The sequence below is a fragment of the Mixophyes fleayi genome, chromosome 1 (assembly GCF_038048845.1).
Source record: "Mixophyes fleayi isolate aMixFle1 chromosome 1, aMixFle1.hap1, whole genome shotgun sequence".
NCBI lineage: Eukaryota > Metazoa > Chordata > Amphibia > Anura > Limnodynastidae > Mixophyes > Mixophyes fleayi.
In genome coordinates this window covers 197,308,570-197,331,273 of record NC_134402.1, presented here as the reverse complement: position 1 = coordinate 197,331,273, position 22,704 = coordinate 197,308,570, and the positions used below count along the sequence as shown (strand labels likewise).

The window sequence follows — 22,704 nt, the reverse complement described above, 5'->3', positions numbered from 1 at the left end:
TGAATGCTTTCAGTGTAGCGTAATGCCTTTACTTGTGCTCGGGATGCTGGGGTTTCACAAACACATTCTTCCTGGGTAAGCACAAAGGTCTATCCTGTACCCCTTGGTTACAATATCTTGGGGTCACTGATCTTGTGTAGTCTAGATATAAATATCTGCAAACCTTGCAATCCTGCCTACCAGCAAGCTTGCCGAAGACTGCATTGTCCCAGAGTCATTGTGGATTTTTGGAGCGTCTCCCTTCTTTACCTCTGAAGGACCGAAAAGGCTGTTTGCAAGATGTCCCTCCATAGTGTCTTGAATAATACTTACCTAGGAAATATGCCCTTTCTCCTCCAAAATTACTGCTTTGATGAAAAAGAAACAGGTCCCCTGGCTACTCCTGGTGAAGCTATGCGTCTAGCTGAAAATGTAATTATGTCCAAGAATACCTCACACATGAATGCAATTCCTCTCTTCCCGATTTCTAGAATTTTTAGCAGACTGTCTGGTCACCTTCTCCTTGAATGTCTTCATACAAATTATCCATTCAAATTCTCAGTGCCCGGTATACCAAGGCCACTGCTGTTCCTGCTTTATTCCTGAAGACGCATGAAGTTTTAGGAAACATTTCTCTATATTTTAAATATATAAAGATACATACTTTCCAACTTTTTGACATTAATTTTCACTTTTCACACTCTTTATTTAGGATTTTAATAGTCACGCTATGTACTATAAATACTTTGCGTCTAAAGTTTATCTTTAAAAAAAAATTTTTAAAAAAATTTAGAAACGCACATACTGCTCAGTCCACCAGTTTTTAGGGTTCTACTATAGAAGTTCACAAAGTACAGAAGCTCAATTTAACAATCTAGTGCCAGCAGCAGGAGAGTGAGCTACTAATGAGGCCCAGTAGATATCTCCAAAATGGAGAGCGAGACTGTGAGACTGGGTAATAGTTTTACAGAGAATTAATTTCCATGGAGGTACAGTTGCTAGCATGGGTCCACACAGTGCTGGTCCTTGGGTTAAATCTCAATTAAGGTGCTATATACGGGGCGGTTATATGTTCTCCCCATGATTGCGCAATTTTCCATGTGGTGCTATAATTAGATGATCTCTAGATTGCTGGAACGATTTTAAGCTCTCATGAATATGGCCATTTCTACCCTTTGTTCCTTCTCAGTCAACCCCAAATGTCCCTGCTCTGTTTCTTCACTGCAAACTGTGCCCAAAGAAAATGAAACCAATTAAATCTCCACCTCTGATCCATTTCTTCTGCACATCTGCAGCTTCATCCTCCTTTGACAAAAGCTGCACACATACTACCTCTAAACCAACTAAAACTTTGCTGTCTTCAAAACCACAGATGTCCCAAAGTGATGCCATGCCTATACATGATGATACTACTTCCATAGAAATGGACGGTCCAGTCACTTTACGCTCATTCCAACTCCATCTTCACTGAAGATGAACATCTGAATTTCGAGCTACTATCAGAGAAAAAAAATCTGAAGTCTGAATTAGGGACACATATGGATCACTTGGAAAGAAGATTGGAATAACTGGTCTCATCCCACAATTACCTTATCTCTGCCCACTACTCATTTCAAGAGGAGGTTGCATGCATCAGGAAAAAAAAAAACAACTTACCGACTAGATCTAGGCATAACAACATTAAAATCAAAGGTATTCTGGACTCTGTCTCTAATGCGAACATGCACAACCTTGCCATCTCACTATTTACAAACTTATGCATTCAGCATCATCCACTGACCTTATCAACAGGATTCAAAAACTGCTCAAATCTAAACAAGCTCTGGACTCTTCTAAGTATATTCTGCTAAAAGCACACTTCTTTCATAGTAAAGAACAGTTTCTCAAAGCAGCGCTTCCTTTCGTCTTCCATCTCTACTTGTTAAACACTCGGAGATCATCAGATGTTTCCAGATATTTCTCATGCCACTTTAACAAAACGCCGACTACTTTGCCCCATCACCACAGTTCTGAGGACAGCAAACATTCAATATATATGGGTCTTCTCAACTTGAATGATCACCCACAGAAATGGTACCTACACATCCATCACAACTTTATAAATGTGCCTGACCATCCTGAAAGAATGATAAATACCAGTGAAGATACCCTCCACAGTACTTTCTAAACAGATACGCAAGGAATGGTCCTCCGTCGCCACCTGATATTTCTGCCATTTTCACTATATGGCTATGGCCTCTCTCCACTAATTCTCTATACTTTCAGAATTCTGCGTAAGCTTCAGAGAGACTGTTGGACACTGGACCATGAGAGTTAATTAAAAAATTGTTTGGGAGTTCTTTTATGAGGGTGAGCCTTAAAATTAATCATTTGTTTACTGTTCAGGCTATCTCTTACAAAATTGCACTTCTATTTCAGCTAGATATTTCTACTTTATCTGACTATACTTTTGCAGATCTGGATCAGTAAGGTACCAATCCATCTCTAATTATTAAAATATATGGCATTCCCTACTAATTAATCTTTAGCTTTAATTTTTTTTACTGTTAACAATAGGCTTACCTCAATTATCTCATCTTACCGTTTATGGGATAGGATCTGTAACAAGTTTACTGCTTTCATAATTGTTACACAAACTGTTTTAACACCTTTGTATGAGTTAGTTGAGGCTTTTTAGTTCAATTTATTTTTCAGCTATCAGGAGGCCCAGGTTCACATTCACATCCACCCCGCCCACTAAAAATTGTCTGCCACGCTGTTTATGTGGAAAAAGCTCTAGCTCCCTTATAGTAGTTATTTCTGTTAGGGAGAAAATGTGTGGAGGAAGACTCCACACCTGCGAGACTGGGAAACTAACACATATTTTGAGAGACTGGCTATACCACTTCTGTATTATAAGACATTTTACAACATATAACATATAATTTTTTCAAAATGTTTGCTTCATTAGTATAAATGCTAAAGGTTTTAACTCCCCAAACAAAAGAAGATTAGTCCTTAAAACCTTTGTTATACAAAAGACAGAAATTGTTGCCATTCAGAAAACCCACTTCCCAATGCATCCCCTCCAATTTACCAACCATAACTATCCCACTTGCGATACCTTCTACAGGGGCGCACGCAGGGGGGGTTTCTGGTTCTCCAGAAACCCCTCCCCTCCGCTAACGAAGTGCCCCACATAGCGGCACTGTCCTATACAGCAGCTGCGGCGCTGTCAAAGAAGCGTCCGCGGCGGTGCTGTATTGTATACAGCACCGCGGCTGCTGTATAGTACAGTGCTGCCGAAACGGATGTATGCGCAGCAGCTCTCTCGCGTTTTCTGGGGATTTTTGGGTGTCTGCGCCCCTGTTCTGTGGCTCCTTTAAACAAAACTGTGTTGCCATCCTAATTGGTAACAGTTCCCTTTTATGGTTGAAAAGAAAATCCTTGATAAAAATGGCCACAGTCAAGTTCTTATGGGGAAAATTGGAGCTCAATATATCACCCAAGTCTCTCTATATGCCCCTAACTCCAGACAAATTCATTATTTCAAGAAAGTCTTTCAGGAAATTAAAAAAGACAAAAAGGGTGGCCTGTTTATAATGGGGGTGATTACAAAGTTACACCTGACCCTAAACATAATAATTCATCATTCCCCTTAAACAAATTCACCACATCGCTTTTAACCTTTCACTTGCATTCTCCCAACTGATGGCTGAATACGATTATATACAACTCAGTGTGCTAAACATCCCAATAACAAAGACTCTACTCACATGTACATTAGTCTTACTCCTATATTGACCTCCCACTGATATCATACTGTAAATATCGATATATTGCCTATTACTGGGTCTGACCATTTTCTACTGGAATGGACATGGGAACCCTTTGCTAGATTTCACCCCCCCTAGAACCTTAAGATTTGAATAGCTATATATACACAAGCAAATAACCTGGAGGATACCTTGATTTGAACCCACTGGTGGGCTGTGAAGGCAGTTATGAGAGGAGCATCAATTCAAGCTGCTAAATAAGGAAATTAAAGACTTGCTAGAGACCGTATGTTCAGATCCAAATCGAAAAGCTGGACTGGCCGCACTTAAACTCGAATCCTACCAATTGGACTAAAAAGGACTAGTTAGCCCCCTCTCCCCAAAAGCCTTGGGTAGAGATAGAACAACACTCCTCCTAACCATTCCCACTATCTGATCTCATATGAATAGGAAAAAAAATATAGACCATTGAACACCACCAATTTAAGAGACCATATTGGAAACTTTGGAGGCATGGGAAGAGATGGTGAAATCCTATGGTGCATTTGAGTGCCCATCCTCATCTCTCCATCCTCACCTTTTCAAACCTAATCCCAAATTTAAATTGAACAAACTGATATAATCAAGTACTTACCATTGGTTACAAACCCATAGCCTCCACTCTTTAGACACCTCGTCACATATTTCTGAAACCTCTTCAGCAAACCACTATTATAGCCTTGTGGTATAAAACTCTTTTGGCCCCCATTGAATATAAAAAAAATGGCCATTCAAACTAAAAACGATTCAGACTTGTAAACATAATTGACAAATGAGGATTGGGACAACATTTTCCAGAATGTATTTAAGATGCACAAATGTAAAAAACACTCCAAGATGCTTGTTAAAGTAATTCATAGATTGCATAACATGCATGATAGGTTTTATAAAGTCTGGCCTACTGAAACCAAATATTGCTGGAGAAATTGTGGTGAGGTTGGGAGTTTATTATATACATTCTGGAATTGCCCAGGGGTGCAAAATCTATGGATTATCGGTTGTCAAACTAATCTTTCATGTCATGAAAATGAGGCTCCCACTTTCACCAGAACTGGCCTATATAATTATCAACATCTTCCACAAGACAGATATTTAACAGGCCACATCATAATTGCTACCAGATCGACAATAGGCCAAAAGTGGAAAAATCCAGTCCCTCCCCACTCTCTAAATTATATGCAATATTCAAAAGTGTTACGATATGGAAATCATAGGCTTTAAATAGTCAACATCAGTTTCCTCCTCCATGATTAAATGGAGTGAATGCCATAACTACTATATTTAATATCTAGTTTCCCCAAGGTCTAATCTTACCACAAACTCAGTATTTATGCTTTTGCAATAATGTTGACCACTCACTTTGTATTCTATTACCTCAACTTGGGAATATCCTCCAACATGTTTACTGTTTTACAACCCTGCTCTTCTCCCTCCCAACCTTCTCTAGTTTGTTGTTGCTCCCTTCTTTTGTTACTTTTTTATGCTCTGTATCTTTAAGTCTGTTTGTTATCTGTTCTTGAAAGTTTTTAACAAAAATGTATGCCACCAGCAGGCCCACCTATCAGACTCTCGGGGTGGTGTGCTGGGGAAGCATGAGCAAGCACTAGTCTACCAGGAGCCAAAACCTCCAACGCATCCGCTCTCAAACACAACAATTTCTGCACTCTGTTCTTTCTGTCCTAGGGCAGTATCCCGCCTTTTAAGGACAGTTAGATTGTCCATTGCTCCCAGGACCAGCTCATGGGTGGGTTCAAATATATCACCCCTCAGGAATTAACAGATAACATATGGGGCTGTTACAGGGCTGTGCCTTCACAAACAATGGGGACCTACTCAAGCTAACTAAGGAGCTGGGTCCTGATAAGGACTAGGTAGCTCCTAGTTTAAACCCTGACATGCTTTTTCATGGAGATTCAGCTTCCAGCTGTTTGGCTCGATGGCAGGACAGGATACTCGAGCCTTTTCTGATCATGTGATTCAGACCCTTATGACACTTACCCATAACCCACCTGGCAACATAATAATAAAGATGTAAACAACCACAACACTTCCTACAAGATACATTGGACATAGTTTCCACAATATGCCCCATAGAATACAGTGCATACAAGTACATATAGTTAGAGTTAACATGAGTATATACATTTCAACATTGCAGCAATGTTTTACAACCCGGTGTGGTCTGGGGAACATTCAAGGTCTAGAAAGTAAAATTGTCCATAGTTTATCCTCTGTGAGAAACAAGGGATCACAGGGTAAGGGAGAAAGTTGCCCCAATATCATCACAGCAATCAATTGATTTAACAATCAAGTTAGAGAGGGGTGTATTTTCTCATAGTCATTTTAGTGCCTTCTATAACTTAAATATGCTAAAACAATAGAGCTTACTTAGCAACATGGTGCAAAAAGCAACAATGTGTTATAATCCATAGCAATTAAATATCTACTATTAGCCATCTAGATTGAGCAAAATGCTCCCATTTCATGTAGTGGATTAGGCCCCATTACTTCCACATAAGGCTTTGGGAAAACTGATAAGAATATTCTATTTTATGACACCTTTGCATGTTTCAGATTCAGCCATTTTGATTTAACTCAAGCCACATGGACAGTTGATGAACTGATGACCACTTCCTGTACGAGGGCTCTGAAGGGTTTATATACATTTGAACAAGGCTCCTAGCTCTCTCTCACACATTGGAGCCCATTGAAATGCACATATTTATGGATTTTGTAACAGAGTGTGAAGCAGCACAGGATTGTAGAGTTACATGTTGTGCATGGATGAGATAGCAGAGTTTGTGTCTATACATGGATGATGTGAATCTGTAAGTAATGGAGTTGATAGTGGATTGTGCTGTGTTTGAATGGAATATGTACAGTTTGTGATGTATGAGAAATTGCAAATCATTTGTTTGTGTGATTGTATGTGATATGAATGAATTAATAGGGAATAGGTTAAAAGCTGGATCTACACTAAATTCAAACACACACACCTTGCCAGATCCACACTGAAGTCATAGAAAAAGCTGTCCCTACCCAAAAAGCTGCTCCTCCTGCCCTCCACTTACTTCAATTTGCCCCTCACTATTGTTTACTATGCTTACTCGCCTGTTTTATGTTATGTATAAGATTGTTACAATTAAAATACAAACATTTTTAACTTAAGCTACGTGTTGTGTGCAGTCTTTGATAATATCAGCAAAAGCTTTTGATATAAATATTGGTACTGCCAATTCAGAGCAGAAAAGATATTGTATTCCTTGGGTTAAACCAAAAACTGCCTTTGAGAGGTTTGCTGAGGATATTAGTTATAACTTACTAATTGGTCATAAGCAGTTTTGCTTCACTATTAGACCCTCAGTGTTACCAGAGACAAGTAGTAGCCACTTTATCCTTCAACAAAAAACTATTTTGTTCTGATAAAAGTTATCTAAGGATGCTCAATTAGGAAAATCTCAAAATATGCTTAGTCTCTACCCCTTTAACTTTGTTTTAATACCACCCCAAAATATCATTGCAAAGTCACATCCATTATTGTGCTTATCCTGCATTTTTACTTGGGACGCCACAGTCCATAAGGCATAAAAATTTGCTCATCCAGCAATTGATCTCATCATACCACTTTCATATATATGTGTGTCACGTTTACTAGGAGTCCCGACTCAAGTTCTGCCAATAGTTGTCTTTACTCACCAGAGGCGCTGAGTCCAACGCAGCGGCTGGTCTTCTCCAGGGACCCCCACAAGAGGGTATGGGTTTAGCGGCTTCTGCTGCGCAGGTCGCAGTCCTCAGGAGAGTATGGCAGGATCAACAGACAAACAGCTATTCAGGGAGATAGTCTGAGGATAGAGCAGACTAGGAAGTAGGAGATACTCTGCGTTGCAGGTTATTACTACCAGGGTAGAGGAGATGGTATATGGTGGGCAGATGAGGTAAGATAAGGTGTTGAGATGCTCTGCGGGATGCAGGTAATAGCACCGAAGTAGTGGAGATGATCTGCGGATAGCAGGTGAGGCAAGAGGAGTTGCGGAGATGCTCTGTGGGCTGCAGGTATTACCACCAGAGTAGTGGAGATGATCTGCAGATAGCAGGTGAGGCAAGAGGAGTTGTGGAGATGAACTGCGGGTTGCAGATATTACCACAGACGTGGAGAGGAGGTTATCCGGACAGCAGATGAGTTAACAGGTGACGCGGAGATGAACTGCAGATTGCAGATATTACCACAGACGTGGAGACGAGGTTATCTGGACAGCGGGTGAAGTAACTGGAGACGCTGAGAAGCTGATTAGGTAGAAGGAACCAGAAGGTGAGTTAACCACAGCTACCTCAGCAGAGTGAGAACCAAGAACTGGCACTGGGAGTAGGTTGAAGTGCCTTAAATAGGTAGAGGCTGACAGAGGGCCAATGAGGAGTGAGGAAAGTTTATAAAGAACATTCCGGTCTGCACATGCGCAGAACCATACCTAAGATGACGGACGTCCGCGGCGTTGCACGGACGCCGGCAGAGGGGTGAGTGAACCGGGTCTTGGTTTAGAGGAACCAGAGACCCGGCGAGCGACAATGTGTCTGTTTTTGCTTTAATGCACCACTTTTAACAGAGGCATGGTGTCAGGAGACAGTGATGACAAAAGTCAAAAATGTATTTGAACAGTGAGGGCAAAGTCCAATACACAGGCAGAGATCAATAGCGATACTGGTAATCAGGCGGAGGACAGGGCTGGCAAAGTTAAATAGCAAGTTCGGTAATCAGGCCAGGGCAGGAACGGATCAATAGCAATTCCAAAAACAAGGAAAGATCAAGGGCAGGAGAAAACAGCAAAGTCCAAAGCACAGTCCAAGTCACAACAGCAGCTGCGTCAGTTCAGAACAAGCAGACAGCACACTTGTTCAGACTGAACTATCACCAGCACAGATGGCAGACAGGAAGAGGATTAAATAGGCACAGGAACCAATGAGAGGTAGAGCACTAAACAGACATAATGGGAATTACATGAACTAGTTGCCGGTAGACAGGATAGAAGAAGCTGGTTGCCATTACTCAGCAACCAGCTGAGAGTGAGACTGCTTGCCAAGGCCAATTGCTGTTACCAGGCGCCCAGATTGGCTGTCGGTGGCGCCTGAGGCTGATACAAACACCGACCTGCAACAAATTCAAAACATGCTAGGTGCAGCTTCCCTAAATGGCACCTAAAATAGAAAAGAAAATCGGAAGCATAGATAGCATGTGGAGAAAAAAGTTATATTTATTGTTTAAAACATAAGAATAAAAGCACAAATGCAATAAATAATCAGCACTAGTAAAACAAATACTGCATTATAAAACTGAATATGTTAGCTTAATGGCTAATAATTGCTGGTCTCCTGTAGCATAATTTTTATCAGCGGGTAAAAATCAGTGGAGAAGATCCTGCAAGGATGAAATTTCCTTGTGGAGGATTGTTAAGACAGGATGGCACCCACTCTACCTCAAGAATTAATGGTTGAGACGTGCTGGGTTATTTGAATATAGGAACTGAAACAAATGCTTGTTTTAAGAGGTGAAAAGCTTCAGAAGCATCTGGTGGACATTCCTTAGTATTAGCATTCTTACGGGTCAGGGTTGGGATAGCAGAGTATAGAGTAGAATATCCTTGAATAAATTAGTAATAATTTGTGTATCCTACAAATCACTGTAAAGCCTTGAGGCCTGTAGGTCGGGGATAATCCATAATCGCCTGTACTTTCTCCAGAACCATCTGAAGAAAGTGTAAACATTGTTGTTCAAATAAGCATTTTTCTAGTTTATGGAACAGGTGAGAACTTCTGTAACGTGTCTCCTCTGGGACTGGATGGATTGGTAGTTAAAGTCTCAAAAAATGTAATTGACGAAATTTTGAAAAACAGCTGGAGCTTCACATAACCCAAAGGGCATGACCAAGTACTCTTAGTGGCCGTCCTGGGTATGGAAGGCAGTCTTCCATTCATCCCACACCCTTATATGGACCTAGTATTAAGCACCACAGAGGTCCAATTTGGTGAAAATAGAAGCCCACTTGATGCAGTCAAATAATTTACAAAATAGAGGTAGCAAGTAGCAATTTTTCCCCATGATGAAATTAACACCACGGCAATCTATAGAAGGATGCAGTGCTCAATCCTTCTTTTCAGCAAAGAAGAAGCCTGTCTTTGCCAGAGAGGAAGACTTTCAGATGGATTCCCCTGTCAATATCCTTGATATTAACAGGGGAAGAGAGGGTAAACCCGCCAGGTTGGAAGCAGAAGTGAATCGCGGGTGGTGGTAGACACGGTCAGCTGGAAAGGAGGGGTAACCTTGAGTAGTGACTAAGTGACAACGAGAACCCGGAGCAAAGATTTGAGCAGTGTTCCAGTCTCTATATACAGTACCCCTACTTCTACAGTCAACAAGTGCAGTCTGAAACTGAATAGTAGCATTAGCTATTCTGCTAACATCAATGGCTGTCAGAAAAATAGGAATGTCCAAAGGCAAAATGGGTAAGTTCCACTTGGAAACAGTACAAGAGGAAATACATTTCTAAGATGACAGACAACAAAATGGAACCCTAGAAATATAGCAATGTAACTGTGGTAGTAAAATTTGCCTTGGAGTCAAAGGAGGGGGAATATACAGGTGAACACAACTTGATCTTTCCTGTACCAGTTAGGTTCTGGTGTTTCCCTGACACCTGGGGCAGGAAGCCAGCATTTTTGCCTGACTCGGGACAGAAGGCATAGATTGTTTTCAAACCTTCTCTTGCATTCTTTCGATGAAAGATGCAAATGTCTTAGGTGTATGGGCTCCTCATGAGGAACCACGGGTAATTGAAAGTGCGGTGCCAGTTCAATAGCAGGATGGCGAGACTGCTTCTTCTCCTGCATGCATTCTGTAAACCACACATCCACTCTGTTAAAAAAATAATCTAATGAAGACAGTTGATTCTTGTTAAGATCTAAAAGACTTTGGCAAAAAGTCACCACCAAGGCCTTGGTGCAACTCAAATGCAAGTTTATGGAACTGTACAATGTACAAGCCCACAGTGTGGGAGCCTTGGTGAAGTAGCACTGTCAGATTCATTGAATATTCTCCAAAAAAGCTTCAAAGAAAGGGACGCTGTCATGCAAAAGGGCAACATTGAGTTCCCAGAGGGGCAAAGCACAAGTGCTTGACCAGTCAAAAAGGAGATAGATAATGTAGACCATTTTGGATTTCTGGGATGAGAAATTCCTGGAGAGAAATTCGAAATCGGATCATGCACCGATTAAGGAAACCCCTACAGGTTTTGGAGTCGCCATCAACTTTTGAATGATTGGAAAATTGCAATTAAGGCACCAAATCAGTAGAAGCCGAGGCTGCTGCTGAAGGAGAGGCTGGAGGGTATTCAAAGCAGCTGGAGACCTTACAGACACAGCATAAGCTGGTTCTGACTTGCCTCTTGTTTATTGACTCTTCCTACAAGATGTTGTAGCAGATCTCGAGTAGAAAGATCATCAGCTGGATCCATTTTGGGGCTAGAGTATACCATCCATCTCACACTAGGAAATTAAGGATCCTATACTTTTAGCCAGGATTGGTACTACCAGCGTCAGAGATAAGACGCGAAGTCTAATGTGCCACTAGTTTTCCCTCACAAGGAAATATGGGTTCCGCTGCAAGTGACAGCAGATTGCGGCCCTCAGCCCTGGTTCCCAGTGTGACAGGCTGAGAGGACAGAAGCCAATACTGAGGTTCAGGGAATCCGGATCGTTAATGGCCTGTCAGAGAAGGCACAACATCAGAAGAATGGTGAGGGCAATCTAAGGTCAGGGTCACAAGCATAGGTTCAAAGTCAGGAAACAAGCTAGGGAACTGGTACACAGCTAATCTCATGGGAGAGAGTGTCATAAGGAACGCTCAAGTAAAGGAGACCTAATACTCTGGCACCATACTGTGCAGAAAGGTTTAATAGTATGGACAATTTGAATTAGACAGATACCGTAACATCAACGGTCAAAAGTAGCCGGAGGGCCGGGAGAGGTGCATCCAGGTCAAGCACCTGATGCCGCCAACACTCGCTGGAAGAGGAACACACTGGTCCCTGGACTCCGGTGGTAGTCATCATTCCGATGACCACCACTCCGACAAGAGTTATAGCGACACTAATATGGCGACTGCTATAACTCCGACTTTTAGGAAAGGCAGACTTACCTAAAAACTGATATAGAATATTTCTGATAGCACTGCAATAAAGTGCGACAGCACAAAATGCAGTCAGTGTCATTGTCGTCACTTAAAATGACAATTCACATTGGCAATATTAAGGGGGCAACGCTATAACTTTTGTCAGAGTGGTGGTCATCAGAATGATGTGCCCCACCCCTGGACTCTGTAAGCAAGCTCCAGGTCTGGGTCCAGCGTATGACAGATTGAATTCTTAGAGATCAGGGGCTCATGTTGATCTCTACACCAGCTTGATTTCTGCAAAGCTAAATCTACAACCATTGTCAGTTGTTGAACAATGGAGGGAAACGATTGTGGAAATAATACATGATGATTGAGAGGATATTTTAAGATCCTTACTACTGGCATCTCCAGCAGCTATTAATAAAGTAATTCAACTTTTTATTGTGCATCACGCATATTTAACTATGGATAGATTGCATAGCGGGTGACTTTATGCCCACTACTCGGTGACAAAGATGCCCTAGCAAAGAGGCAGATTTCAAGCATCTGATATTGATGTTCATTGACAGATTTGGAGAGAGGTAGTTATATTACCTTCCTTTCTGCTCCAAATCCATAGGCTCTTAGTACTTAAGCTTATTTTTTGGGCTCATTAAATAAGGAAGATTGGCCACAACGCAAAAGTGTATTTTTAGGTAAAAGCTATGCTTTGCCATAAAAACTATAGCAGAGGTGGAGGGCACACAACTCCCTTGGGGAAATCTCTCAATTTGAGGGTTAGATTATTTTCACCTTTAGTGTTCTCTTGCTCAACCAGGGGTTTAGTCAGCATTTATAAACCTTTGTGTTTCTCTTTAGGGCTTCTCCGTACAACAAATTTTCTACCAGGGCCAACACTATTAGCCCCATAACATTTTAGTAATGACTTTGCGAGCTATCAATTAATAGATAAATACACTGTCCGTCACTGGTATTAATCTAACACTTCACATAAATCCAATTTTATTTTCTAAAGTGTCTCTATCCACTAGAGCTACTTATGTACTATATCCTTTTTTCTATAGAAAATATATAATCTTATTAGTATATAGACACCAACTTATGTTCTTTGTCAAGTGTGTAGACATATCATCATTACTGTTTAAATTGATCGAATTTTAAAATAAATTTAGATTTTAACATTTTATATAGGTTTTGTACATTGGGTGACTAGATTCCAATGCCCGATACAGTTTCTGTGTACTGACAAGGCTTGCATGAATACATTTTTTGCTTCGGATCTGCCTGCCCTGACATTGCCCTGTATCTGCTAAAGCGCCCCTGGAAACCTAGATAAACTTTTAGAAAAGAACATAAGAGAAGTCTTCAACTAGCAAGTCACTTTTACCGTACAGAGAGATATTCTCACAGGTACACAGATGCCCTCAGGACTTAAAGTGTAGTAAAAGTTTATCTCAGGTACAAGGAAGCAATGAAGTATAGAGACTGGGAGAATAGTACATACAACAGGTGGTATACAGGGGGAAAACCAGCACAGATGCAAAAGGTCAAGGGAGGCAGCAAACAAGGAAACAAAGGTCAAGCCATAAGGTCCAGGCAGGCAGGGAGCAAGAAAGTTCAGAGAAACAAAGCCAAGGGTCGAGACGTGCAGTAGATAAGGAGTATCCAGAAACAAGCAGGGTCACGCAACAGGTAAACAATCAAAATCTCTGGTTTAGCAAGTCAACAGGCTTCACAAATAGTGCAGGGCAAAAATGGCGACTCAAAGGCAGGAAGCAGCCAAGATGTATAGCACGTTTAATGCGAGAGGTCGCAATTTGCGCATCGGATCATAACAGTATCAACCTTTCTTCCATCAACATTCACTTAGCGTGACTAGACTTGGGGCCATCACTGTGCCTATCTCTAGTGACATAGTAGGACATTCCATCACACTTACCAAAAGAGAATGTATCTTAAGCATACTTGCCAATTCTCCCTGAATGTCAGGGAGACTCCCTGAACTAGGAGTGATCTCCCTCACTCCCTGAAGAGTCTGGCATTCTCCCTGATGCTGAGCCAGTACAAGACGTTGTTGGCTTCGCCATCTGTGGCATGATGACACAGTTCATAAATTGTGTCCTATGTCCATGTATTGATGCCTATGAAGGTGGCCATTTTCATGGAGACCAAGATATAATCAAAGACTGACAGGTAAGACAACATGACTTCAGTAATGGAGCCAGAAATGTAAAAGACACTTCAGTCTCTAGAGATTCATTAGCTGCTTTTCTTTAACGCATAGTTGCCTACTCTCCCGGAATGTCCGGGAGACTCCCGCATTTCTGGGAGACCTCCCTGGAGAGCAGGGCAACCTCCCGGTTCTCGCCCCCGTAATAGATAAGTGGTAGGGGGTGGGGCTTAATGATGCAAATATTGCGTCATCTTAGCCCCGCCCCCTGCTGTAGTTGCCCAAAATTGTGACAATCGTTTAGGGGGCGATGCCAAAATTATGCAATTTGTGAAGCCCCGCCCCCGCATGCTCACCTCCCCCCGGGATCTCCCTGAAGCCAACGAGGAAAAGTTGGCAAGTGTGATCTTAAGTGTGATGGAACCCTCCCAGACTCCATATACCATTCTATCTAAAAGACGAAGGCTCCGATGTCTTACTGTGCTGGCCACACCCCAGTAAATAGCAGTATGTGTACAAGAGCAATATGGTATAATATGCAAACAAATGTTACATATTTATTAGAGCAAATCTCCTGCTTACATTATGTTCTGTTTAAGATGGACTTGTGGAATTGGGTTTTTCTTGTTTGTTTTTTAAAAAAAATGAAGTAAACAAAATGGAAGAAAAAATAATTGAATAGTCATAAATTTTTCCAATGCGTACACAGTTTTCTGACAGAATACCTGCAAGCTCCCCGCCGCATCATCTACTCAGGTCTGAGTGCCACAGTACAAATAGCTCATTCAGCTACGAAGGGAGTTCTATTACAAAAAATGTCCACAAGAGTCAATAAGGGTAATTTGCTAATCTCAAAATATGCCGACTCACAATGCCTCTTTATGTATGTAAGTGTGCCTACTTGTTCACCAAGTAAATCTAAAAGGTTAACACTTATGTCATGGTATTTGGATACATACTAGCAAATTCGATGTGCACAGAGTTTTGTAAGTTGGAGGGAGCATAGGATGGAAACAGGAACAAGTCCCCCTACAACTTTAGGACCACTCATTTATTTATTTAAACTTTCACCCTTTAATACTGGTTGATTTAGCTTCTTCTGTTGCTTAAATTAATCATGATGGTTAAGGGGCACGTGTGACGCTTTTTATTACTTGTCCTTCCACAAAGCAAAGGAAACCCCTTTAAATGCATCCTCTAGCTCATTTAAATCTTGCCATCCAGCAAAATGCATTCTTGGTGTTGCAAAACTAGGCGTGCTCTTAAACTAAATCTGTATTTCGCAAGGAATGCCTTCAATGTGAACAACTCCAATTAGACAGTGCAAACGTTTGTACCCCCTGCTGACACCTCCGCATTGGCACAAAGACACATACAGATTCCCATACAGAAAGAGCAAAGATGCAAAAGTGGAAGCATGATGTCACAAGAGAGCATTTTGAAAATTAGGACCAAACATAAAGAAACACTTTTTTCCCCATATAATATACAAACACATTTTAAAGGCAACATTAAAACATTTATTTTGCTCAGTGACAAACTTTAACAATGCAAACCCAGCGTTTGTCACGTCACAAGTAATCCTGTCAGCAGTTACACAATTACACAAGTGGACAGATCACCTTCTTCCACACGATCAGCACTCTTTCCCCATAAACTACCCTTTCTTGCTGTGAACATGCGTGCTAGCTTCCAGACTGAGGACACACAGACGTACAGGAGATGAAGAGTGATAACAAAACTGTGCTCTGTCAAATACAAAAAGAGAGCTCTTTTGTCAAACAAGACAAAAAGATTGCTGGAAAAGCCAAGAACGTATTTATTGTGATCCTTAATCAATTGCCCACTCAAGGGAATGATTTACTGAGGTCTATGTTTCACACTTACTTTACATCAGTTGGGTCATGATTATGTGGCATCAAAGGATGTTTTCCCATAGTTTATTTACCAAACATGCTATAGGGGCCCATTGGGTGCTTGTCTGGTAAATGTAATAGGCAGTTCAAATCTGATTCCACACATATCAGGAAATGGAAATATGCATAAAGAGAAATGAGATTCTCTAAATAATTACTCATACCCAAATGTCTTATTTAAATATTTTATGATAAAAAAAAATATTAGACATATGGCTCTGTGCAGTTGTCCATATGTGCACACTATAAACTGATAATAACCATCACATACCCAATGTACAACCACAATGCCAGCCCCACTGCACACATTCCAGAGTCATTTTATTAATCCATCCACTACAGTGGAGCATTGAAAAATAATAATTAGTTATGATCCCCCTGAGTACAGGGAAAATCTCGCCACTCTACTCTGGCACTCCCATTAGTGCAGAGCCTGACCACCTCCTTCTTTATTGAGCCACCAGAGCGGGCTATGCATGTCTGCAGAACAATTCGGTATGGCAAACACACATCTGTGGCCACTCAGCAAAGTAATAAAGTGGTTTCTCTGGGGACTGCAGTAGATTGGGAGACAGCAGATAGGAATCTACAGCTCTGATATTGCCGCGTGTGCAGCCCTGGAAGCCCAAAGGATGGACTGAATTTACACTGCACTCCCTACACCTCCTTCTCGGGTATCATCTGTGGCCTACCCGCATTGTGGAAAGGAGGTCACATGACATGGAAGGCAGATGCCCCTCTTCTGCCTTTTTCTCTGCTTTATAACAACACAGAGAATAGGATCAGAATCAGTCTGTCGACCGTAGATGAAGGCTCAGCATGCCTCCTGTTGTCCAACACTGTTCTATAAAATTATAGCTAATATCTGATTGGATGCTATGGAAAACAGCTCCAATTTCCCTTTTTACAAGTTTGAGCAAATCTGCCAACAGAGCTGAATAATCTTGGTCATAAACCCCAAGATACGTAAAAAATTTGGAGGGAATTCAATTTAGAGCAAGTTGCCTAGCACGTCATTTATACATTCTGAATCATCATCAATATTTATTTATATAGCGCCACTGATTCCGCAGCGCTGTACATAGAACTCATTCACATCAATCCCTGCCCCATTGGAGCTTACAGTCTAAATTCCCTAACACACAGAGAGAGAGAGAGAGAGAGAGAAAGAGAGACTAGGGTCAATTTTTAACCTACCAGTATGTTTTTGGAGTGTGGGAGGAAACCGGAGCAAACCCACGCAAACACAGGGAGAACATACAAACTCCAAACAAATAAGGCCATGGTCGGGAATTGAACTCATGACCCCAGCGCTGTGAGGCAGAAGTGCTAACCACTGAGCCACCGTGCTGCCCTATACATTCTGAATGCCAGAAGACATTCAAATTAGGCACCCGAGATGCTCATCAAGTCTGGAGATAGGGCTCAACAATGCTCATTTTTGACTGCAGAGGTATGAGCAAAAATGAGCATAGTCGAGTCCTATTTAAAGCAGCGATGAGCATAAAAGGTCCTGTAATTTAACAGCTCTGCCAATATTCAATATGTATTAATGTAGTGAACAGTAACTTGTGCGACTTTAAATTCCCCCTTGAGTCTTTCTGTCAGATCCCTGATAGGGGGTTCCATAGGGATGTATCTAATTATTCTACAGTCTGATGTGGCAAATAAAACGGGGGCCCTAATTTTATTCACAAACTTTTTAATATAAGTGTAATGTAAACTATAAAAGACAAAATGCATTATTATAGCTATTGATCAATTACAAACAATTAGTGCAGACCTATGCCTTAGTCATTTTTATACACGGTGGCTAAGTGGTTAGCACTTCTGCCTTACAGCACTGGGGTCATGAGTTAAATTCCCAACCATGGCCTTATCTGTGAGGAGTTTGTATGTTCTCCCCGTGTTTGCGTGGGTTTCCTCCGGGTGCTCCGGTTTCCTCCCACACTTCAAAAACATACTGGTAGGTTAATTGGCTGCTAACAAATTGACGTGTGTGTCTGTGTGTTAGGGAATGTAGACTGTAAGCCCCAATGGGGCAGGGACTGATGTGAGTGAGTTCTCTGTACAGCGCTGCGGAATTAGTGGCGTTATATAAATAAATGGTGATGATGATGATGATTGTTGGCTCCTATCAAGCATATTTTCTGAGACGGTTGTCTCAGTTTGCTTCATTAATACATTACTGGATTAGATTATCATCAACTCCTCTTTCAATCTTAACCATTTCATCAGGGAGAGATTAGTCTGCAGCCCGATTTATCACTTGTTTTTTGCAGGAATAAACCAGGGCTCAGTTAATCGACTGCCATAAAATAAGTCTTTCACAGCATTTCATAATTGGAGTAAGAATATCATCTCCTCAATGAAGTGGATCAAGTTGATGTCCCTCCCAGAATTTGGGTATCAATCTGGAGAGCACAATTTAGGACTATCCCATTGGGATTAATACCTCCTCTCCTCGTTCAGTTTGTGGCCGCGTCCTGCACTCTTGAATTTGATATCACTTTTAATGCCTTCAAATAGTTTCTTCATGATTACTGCGCAGGACACTTAGGGAATCGAGATCCTGGATAAAGACCAAAAATTAAAAACAAGAAAGTATTAGCGAGGCCGTAAACCACATCCCCCGTTATTAAAGCACTGCCAGCGGACACACCATTACCTGTAACAACCCGCTAATGTCTTCCTCAGACTAGCCTATGCAGGAGTTGACAGCTCCACCAGGAAGTGACCTAGCGGCGTTTCTTAAAGTGATACGGCGTGTTCTATTCAGTCTAGGGGTGTGTGTGTGCAGACCATCGGGTGAGTGGCAGGCTCTGAGCCCAATGAGGATACGAAGGGCGGTACTTCCGGCGGGGAGAGCTAACCGCTAAAGTGTAGACTGGAGTAAAGCTCAGGCTGCGATCTGCTTTAATCATGCCGCACAATTTTAAACCGGGAGACCTGGTGTTCGCAAAGATGAAGGGATATCCTCACTGGCCGGCACGGGTCAGAGCGAGTTTAATTACTGGGGCATATAGTGGGGAAGGAAACGCGGCCTGCCCATAGACGGCCCTGAGAAATAGCGATCTTGTACCTTTGGGGTGGGTGAGTTGGGGGACTCGGGGCCCGATCCGTAGGTGTGTAGGAAGCGAGTAGCAGTTACAGACGATCAAGAAGTGTCCTGTATTTATATAATGTCCGTCAATCAGGTCCTAGCAATACCCTCCAGCAGCCAGTGACGGCCCCGTACCTGATCTCTAAACTGTAACTGCCAGGCATCAGTATTTGTTGACATAAGTGCAGGGGCTGAGTGTAAATGTGTAATTTGAAATTTGATACTTGATTAGGGTTTGTTGAAACAATGCACTTTGTATGGTGGCTGTTTGTTTTGTGCTTGGAAATGAAAATGTTTCATTTGTTCTTTGCTTAGATTGATGATGTCAAAGATGGAGCAGTGAAACCCCCACCCAACAAGTATCCCATATTTTTCTACGGTACCCATGAAACGTAAGTGACTAATGCAATTGCTCCCTCTCCATATGCAGTATCTAACATTGACACTTGTTGCTTCAGTTGCTACTTCATTCACTAAAACCAGAGTTGTAAAATGTATTTCCATTTTTTTAATGTTCTCCAATCGGCGTGCACGGATATGCCATTTAGCGCTACCGACTTCCATCAACATTTCTCCCACCTTGGTCTGTTTACCATTTTGTTCTCTGTTGCTATTCAGAAATGGGAGTGGGGAATTATGGTTGCATAATGATTTTTCAGGCATTTAGGATGCAATTTGGGCAGTTTTGATTTTACCACTCTGCTACTTTGTGTATATATATATATATATATATATATATATATATATATATATATATATATATATATATATATATAGAGAGAGAGAGAGAAATAGGGATAGGCGCCTAAAAGTGTAAAGTTTACACTGTAAACTATCACAAATACAATTATTCTTATATGCCTACCAGATGTGGCTAGGGACATGCACATATCAACAAGTCTGTAATGTTGGTCAACTCCAACACACTTTGCAAATGTATGGAATCATCTCGTATATCAAACAAACAGGAGAAATTTGTATATAGTGTAATAGTTTCCTCCGTTTCATTGCTGGCAGTTCCAGTTAGAATTTCTGTCACAATGGAACAAATCCCATCTGAATCTGGCGGGCCAGGTATTCCGCCTGTCTCTGCAGACGTGTCAATCGCTTCTTTGGTGGTTACACAAACAGAATCTTGTCAGGGGACCCAAATTCTCAATTTGGAATTGAACTTTGATTACAACGGATGCCAGCCTTCGAGGTTGGGGGGCTGTCTGTCTGTCTGCACGCTCGGTTTCAGGGTCTTTGGACTCAGAAGGAATCCAGGCTTCCAATCAATGTCTTGGACCTGCGAGCGGTGTTTCATGCTCTTATGAGCGCGCAACACTTGCTGCCATGAAGGCCAGTGAAGATTCAGTTAGACAATGCCACAGCAGTGGCAATTCCTCAATCATCAGGGCGGTACCAAGAGTCCCTTGGCCATACAGGAAACACACAAGATATTTCAGTGGGCCGAAGTTCACGTTCCGTCGCTCATGGCAATCTTTATTCCCGGAATAGAGAATTGGCAAGCAGATTTTCTAAGCAGGCAGACTCTGCATCCAGGCGAATGGTCCCTCCATCCAGAGGTGTCAGTTGGTGGAACAGGGGGGGGGGGGGTGGGTCATCCGGATGTCGACATGATGGCATCTCCATTGAACCACAAGGTCCCCTTCTTCTGCTCCCGTGCAAGAGATCTTATGGCTGTCGCAGTAAATGCCATGTCTGTCCCTTGGAGGTACCGCTTAGTGTACCTTTTTCCACTGATAGCTATGCTCCCAAGGGTGTTTAAAAAAGGTAAAGCGAGAGGCTGTTCCAGTTCTTCTAATGGCACCGGATTGGTAGCGGAGGGCCTGGTACACCGACGTGCTCTCCATGGCAGGAGCTCGGACGTGGCGGTTGCCGCTACGCCCAGACCTATTAACTCAAGGTCCCTTTTGTCATCTAGGTTTACAACGTCTGGCTTTAACGACATGGCTGTTTGAAGCCATGATCCTAAGAGCTAAAGGTTTTTTCGAACGTGTGGTGCAAACCATGCTTCGTGCTCAGAAACCAGTTTCTGCAAAAATCTATCATCGAGTCTGGAAAAAATATATTGGCTTTTGTGAAAAGAAGGGATATCCTATTTCTTCTTTTCGCTTGGCCAGGTTACTTAGGTTCTTACAGGACGGCTTGGATGCAGGTTTGTGTCTTCTCTTCATCAGGTGTCAACTCTTTCGGTCTTCTTTCAAAGAAAACTTGCTGTCACACCTGATGTGCAAACTTTCATTCAACCTCCATATGTTTCTCCGGTACCACCATGGGATTTGAATTTAATGTTGAATGCTTTACAGCATTCGCCTTTTGAACCTTTGAATACAGTGGATTTCAAATTTCTAACCTGGAAAATGGATTTCCTTTTGCCCATTTCTACGGCACACAGAGTTTCAGAGCTTGCTGCTTTATCTTGCAAGTCTCTTCTTGTTTTTCATAAAGACAGGGCAGTTCTTCGAATTAAGCCCTTTTTCCTTCCTAAGGTCGTGTCTAGATTTCATCTAAATCAGAACATTGTCATTTCTGCCCTGACTAATGCTACGTCTTCAGATAACGATAATTCTATTCATTATCGATTGTTGCCCGAGCCTTGCACATTTATGTCGAAAGGTCTCAGAAAGTGCGCAAGACTGAGGATCTTTTGATTCTTTATGATGATCACAAAAGAGGCTGGCCAACTTCTAAAGTGACTATTGCTAGTTGGATTAAGGCTGTTATCCGTCAAGCTTATAGTGGGGCTGGGGAGCCTGTCCCAGATAATCTCCGGGCGCACTCTACAAGTCTGGGAGTGCTTCCTGGGCGGCCCGCCATGGTGCCTCCTCTGAACAGCTGTGTAAAGCGGCCACATGGTCGTCTGTACCCACATTCACTAAGTTTTACAAGTTTAATGTGTTTGCATCCAAGGATGCAAGTTTTGAAAGAAAGGTGCTTTGTGCCGTATTTTCTGAGCGTTCCCTCCCGTAAGGCAGTTTTGGAATGTCCCCCAAAAGATGCAAAAGAAAATGGGATTTTTATACTTGCGTAAAATTCGTTTCTCTTAGTCCATTGGGGGACACCGGGCGCCCACCCTTAATGCTCTGGTTTCTCCTACTGTTTGACTTGTTAAGAGAATGTTGTTGGTTGTTAATTTTATTCTCTTTTTCCTGTTTCTCTTTATCTCCGCTTTCTGTGGGCTTTGTTAAACATAGGCTGAGACAGGAAGTGGGGTACAGAGGGGGAGGAGCTAGGTCTTAGTTAAACAGAAGTTTAAAGTGCCAGTTGGCCCTGTCCCTACTCTATACCCCAATGTCCCTGGTGTCGCCCAGTGGACTAAGAGAAACTGATTGTACGTAAGTATAAAAATCCCATCTTTTTTATATGTATGTATGTGTGGTCCACTTTCTTGTTCCATCTTGTAAGGAATTTTTCTTATCTGTCTGGTAGCACCCAACCAGCCCCAACATTAATGTCATACACAAATGTCTCAATGAAACTGTTCAAATATCTCATGTTGATTAATGCATAGCAACAAATTTACCTTTTAACCTTGTCTGTTTAATACCCAGTCATGTTATATTACAATGTTTGTT

At 41.8% G+C, this 22,704-nt stretch overlaps 2 protein-coding genes across 3 annotated transcripts in view; one reads left to right on the top strand and one right to left on the bottom strand.

The window, feature by feature from the left end:
* Nucleotides 1-18,794, bottom strand: part of UBXN6 (UBX domain protein 6) — a 128,098-nt gene extending 109,304 nt beyond the window's left edge. The window contains exons 1-2 of the mRNA XM_075204737.1: nt 18,689-18,794; nt 18,476-18,592 (exon numbers count right to left, since the gene is read on the bottom strand). Coding sequence (XP_075060838.1) covers nt 18,476-18,558 — 83 coding nt within the window. The 5' untranslated portion in view covers nt 18,559-18,592; nt 18,689-18,794. The remainder of the gene's footprint in view (nt 1-18,475; nt 18,593-18,688) is intronic.
* Nucleotides 18,795-18,865: 71 nt separating this feature from the next.
* HDGFL2 (HDGF like 2) overlaps nt 18,866-22,704 on the top strand; it is a 55,582-nt gene continuing 51,743 nt past the window's right edge. For both annotated transcript variants that reach the window (XM_075204741.1, XM_075204740.1), the window contains exons 1-2: nt 18,866-19,014; nt 19,439-19,515. In XM_075204741.1, coding sequence (XP_075060842.1) covers nt 18,943-19,014; nt 19,439-19,515 — 149 coding nt within the window. In that variant the 5' untranslated portion in view covers nt 18,866-18,942. The remainder of the gene's footprint in view (nt 19,015-19,438; nt 19,516-22,704) is intronic.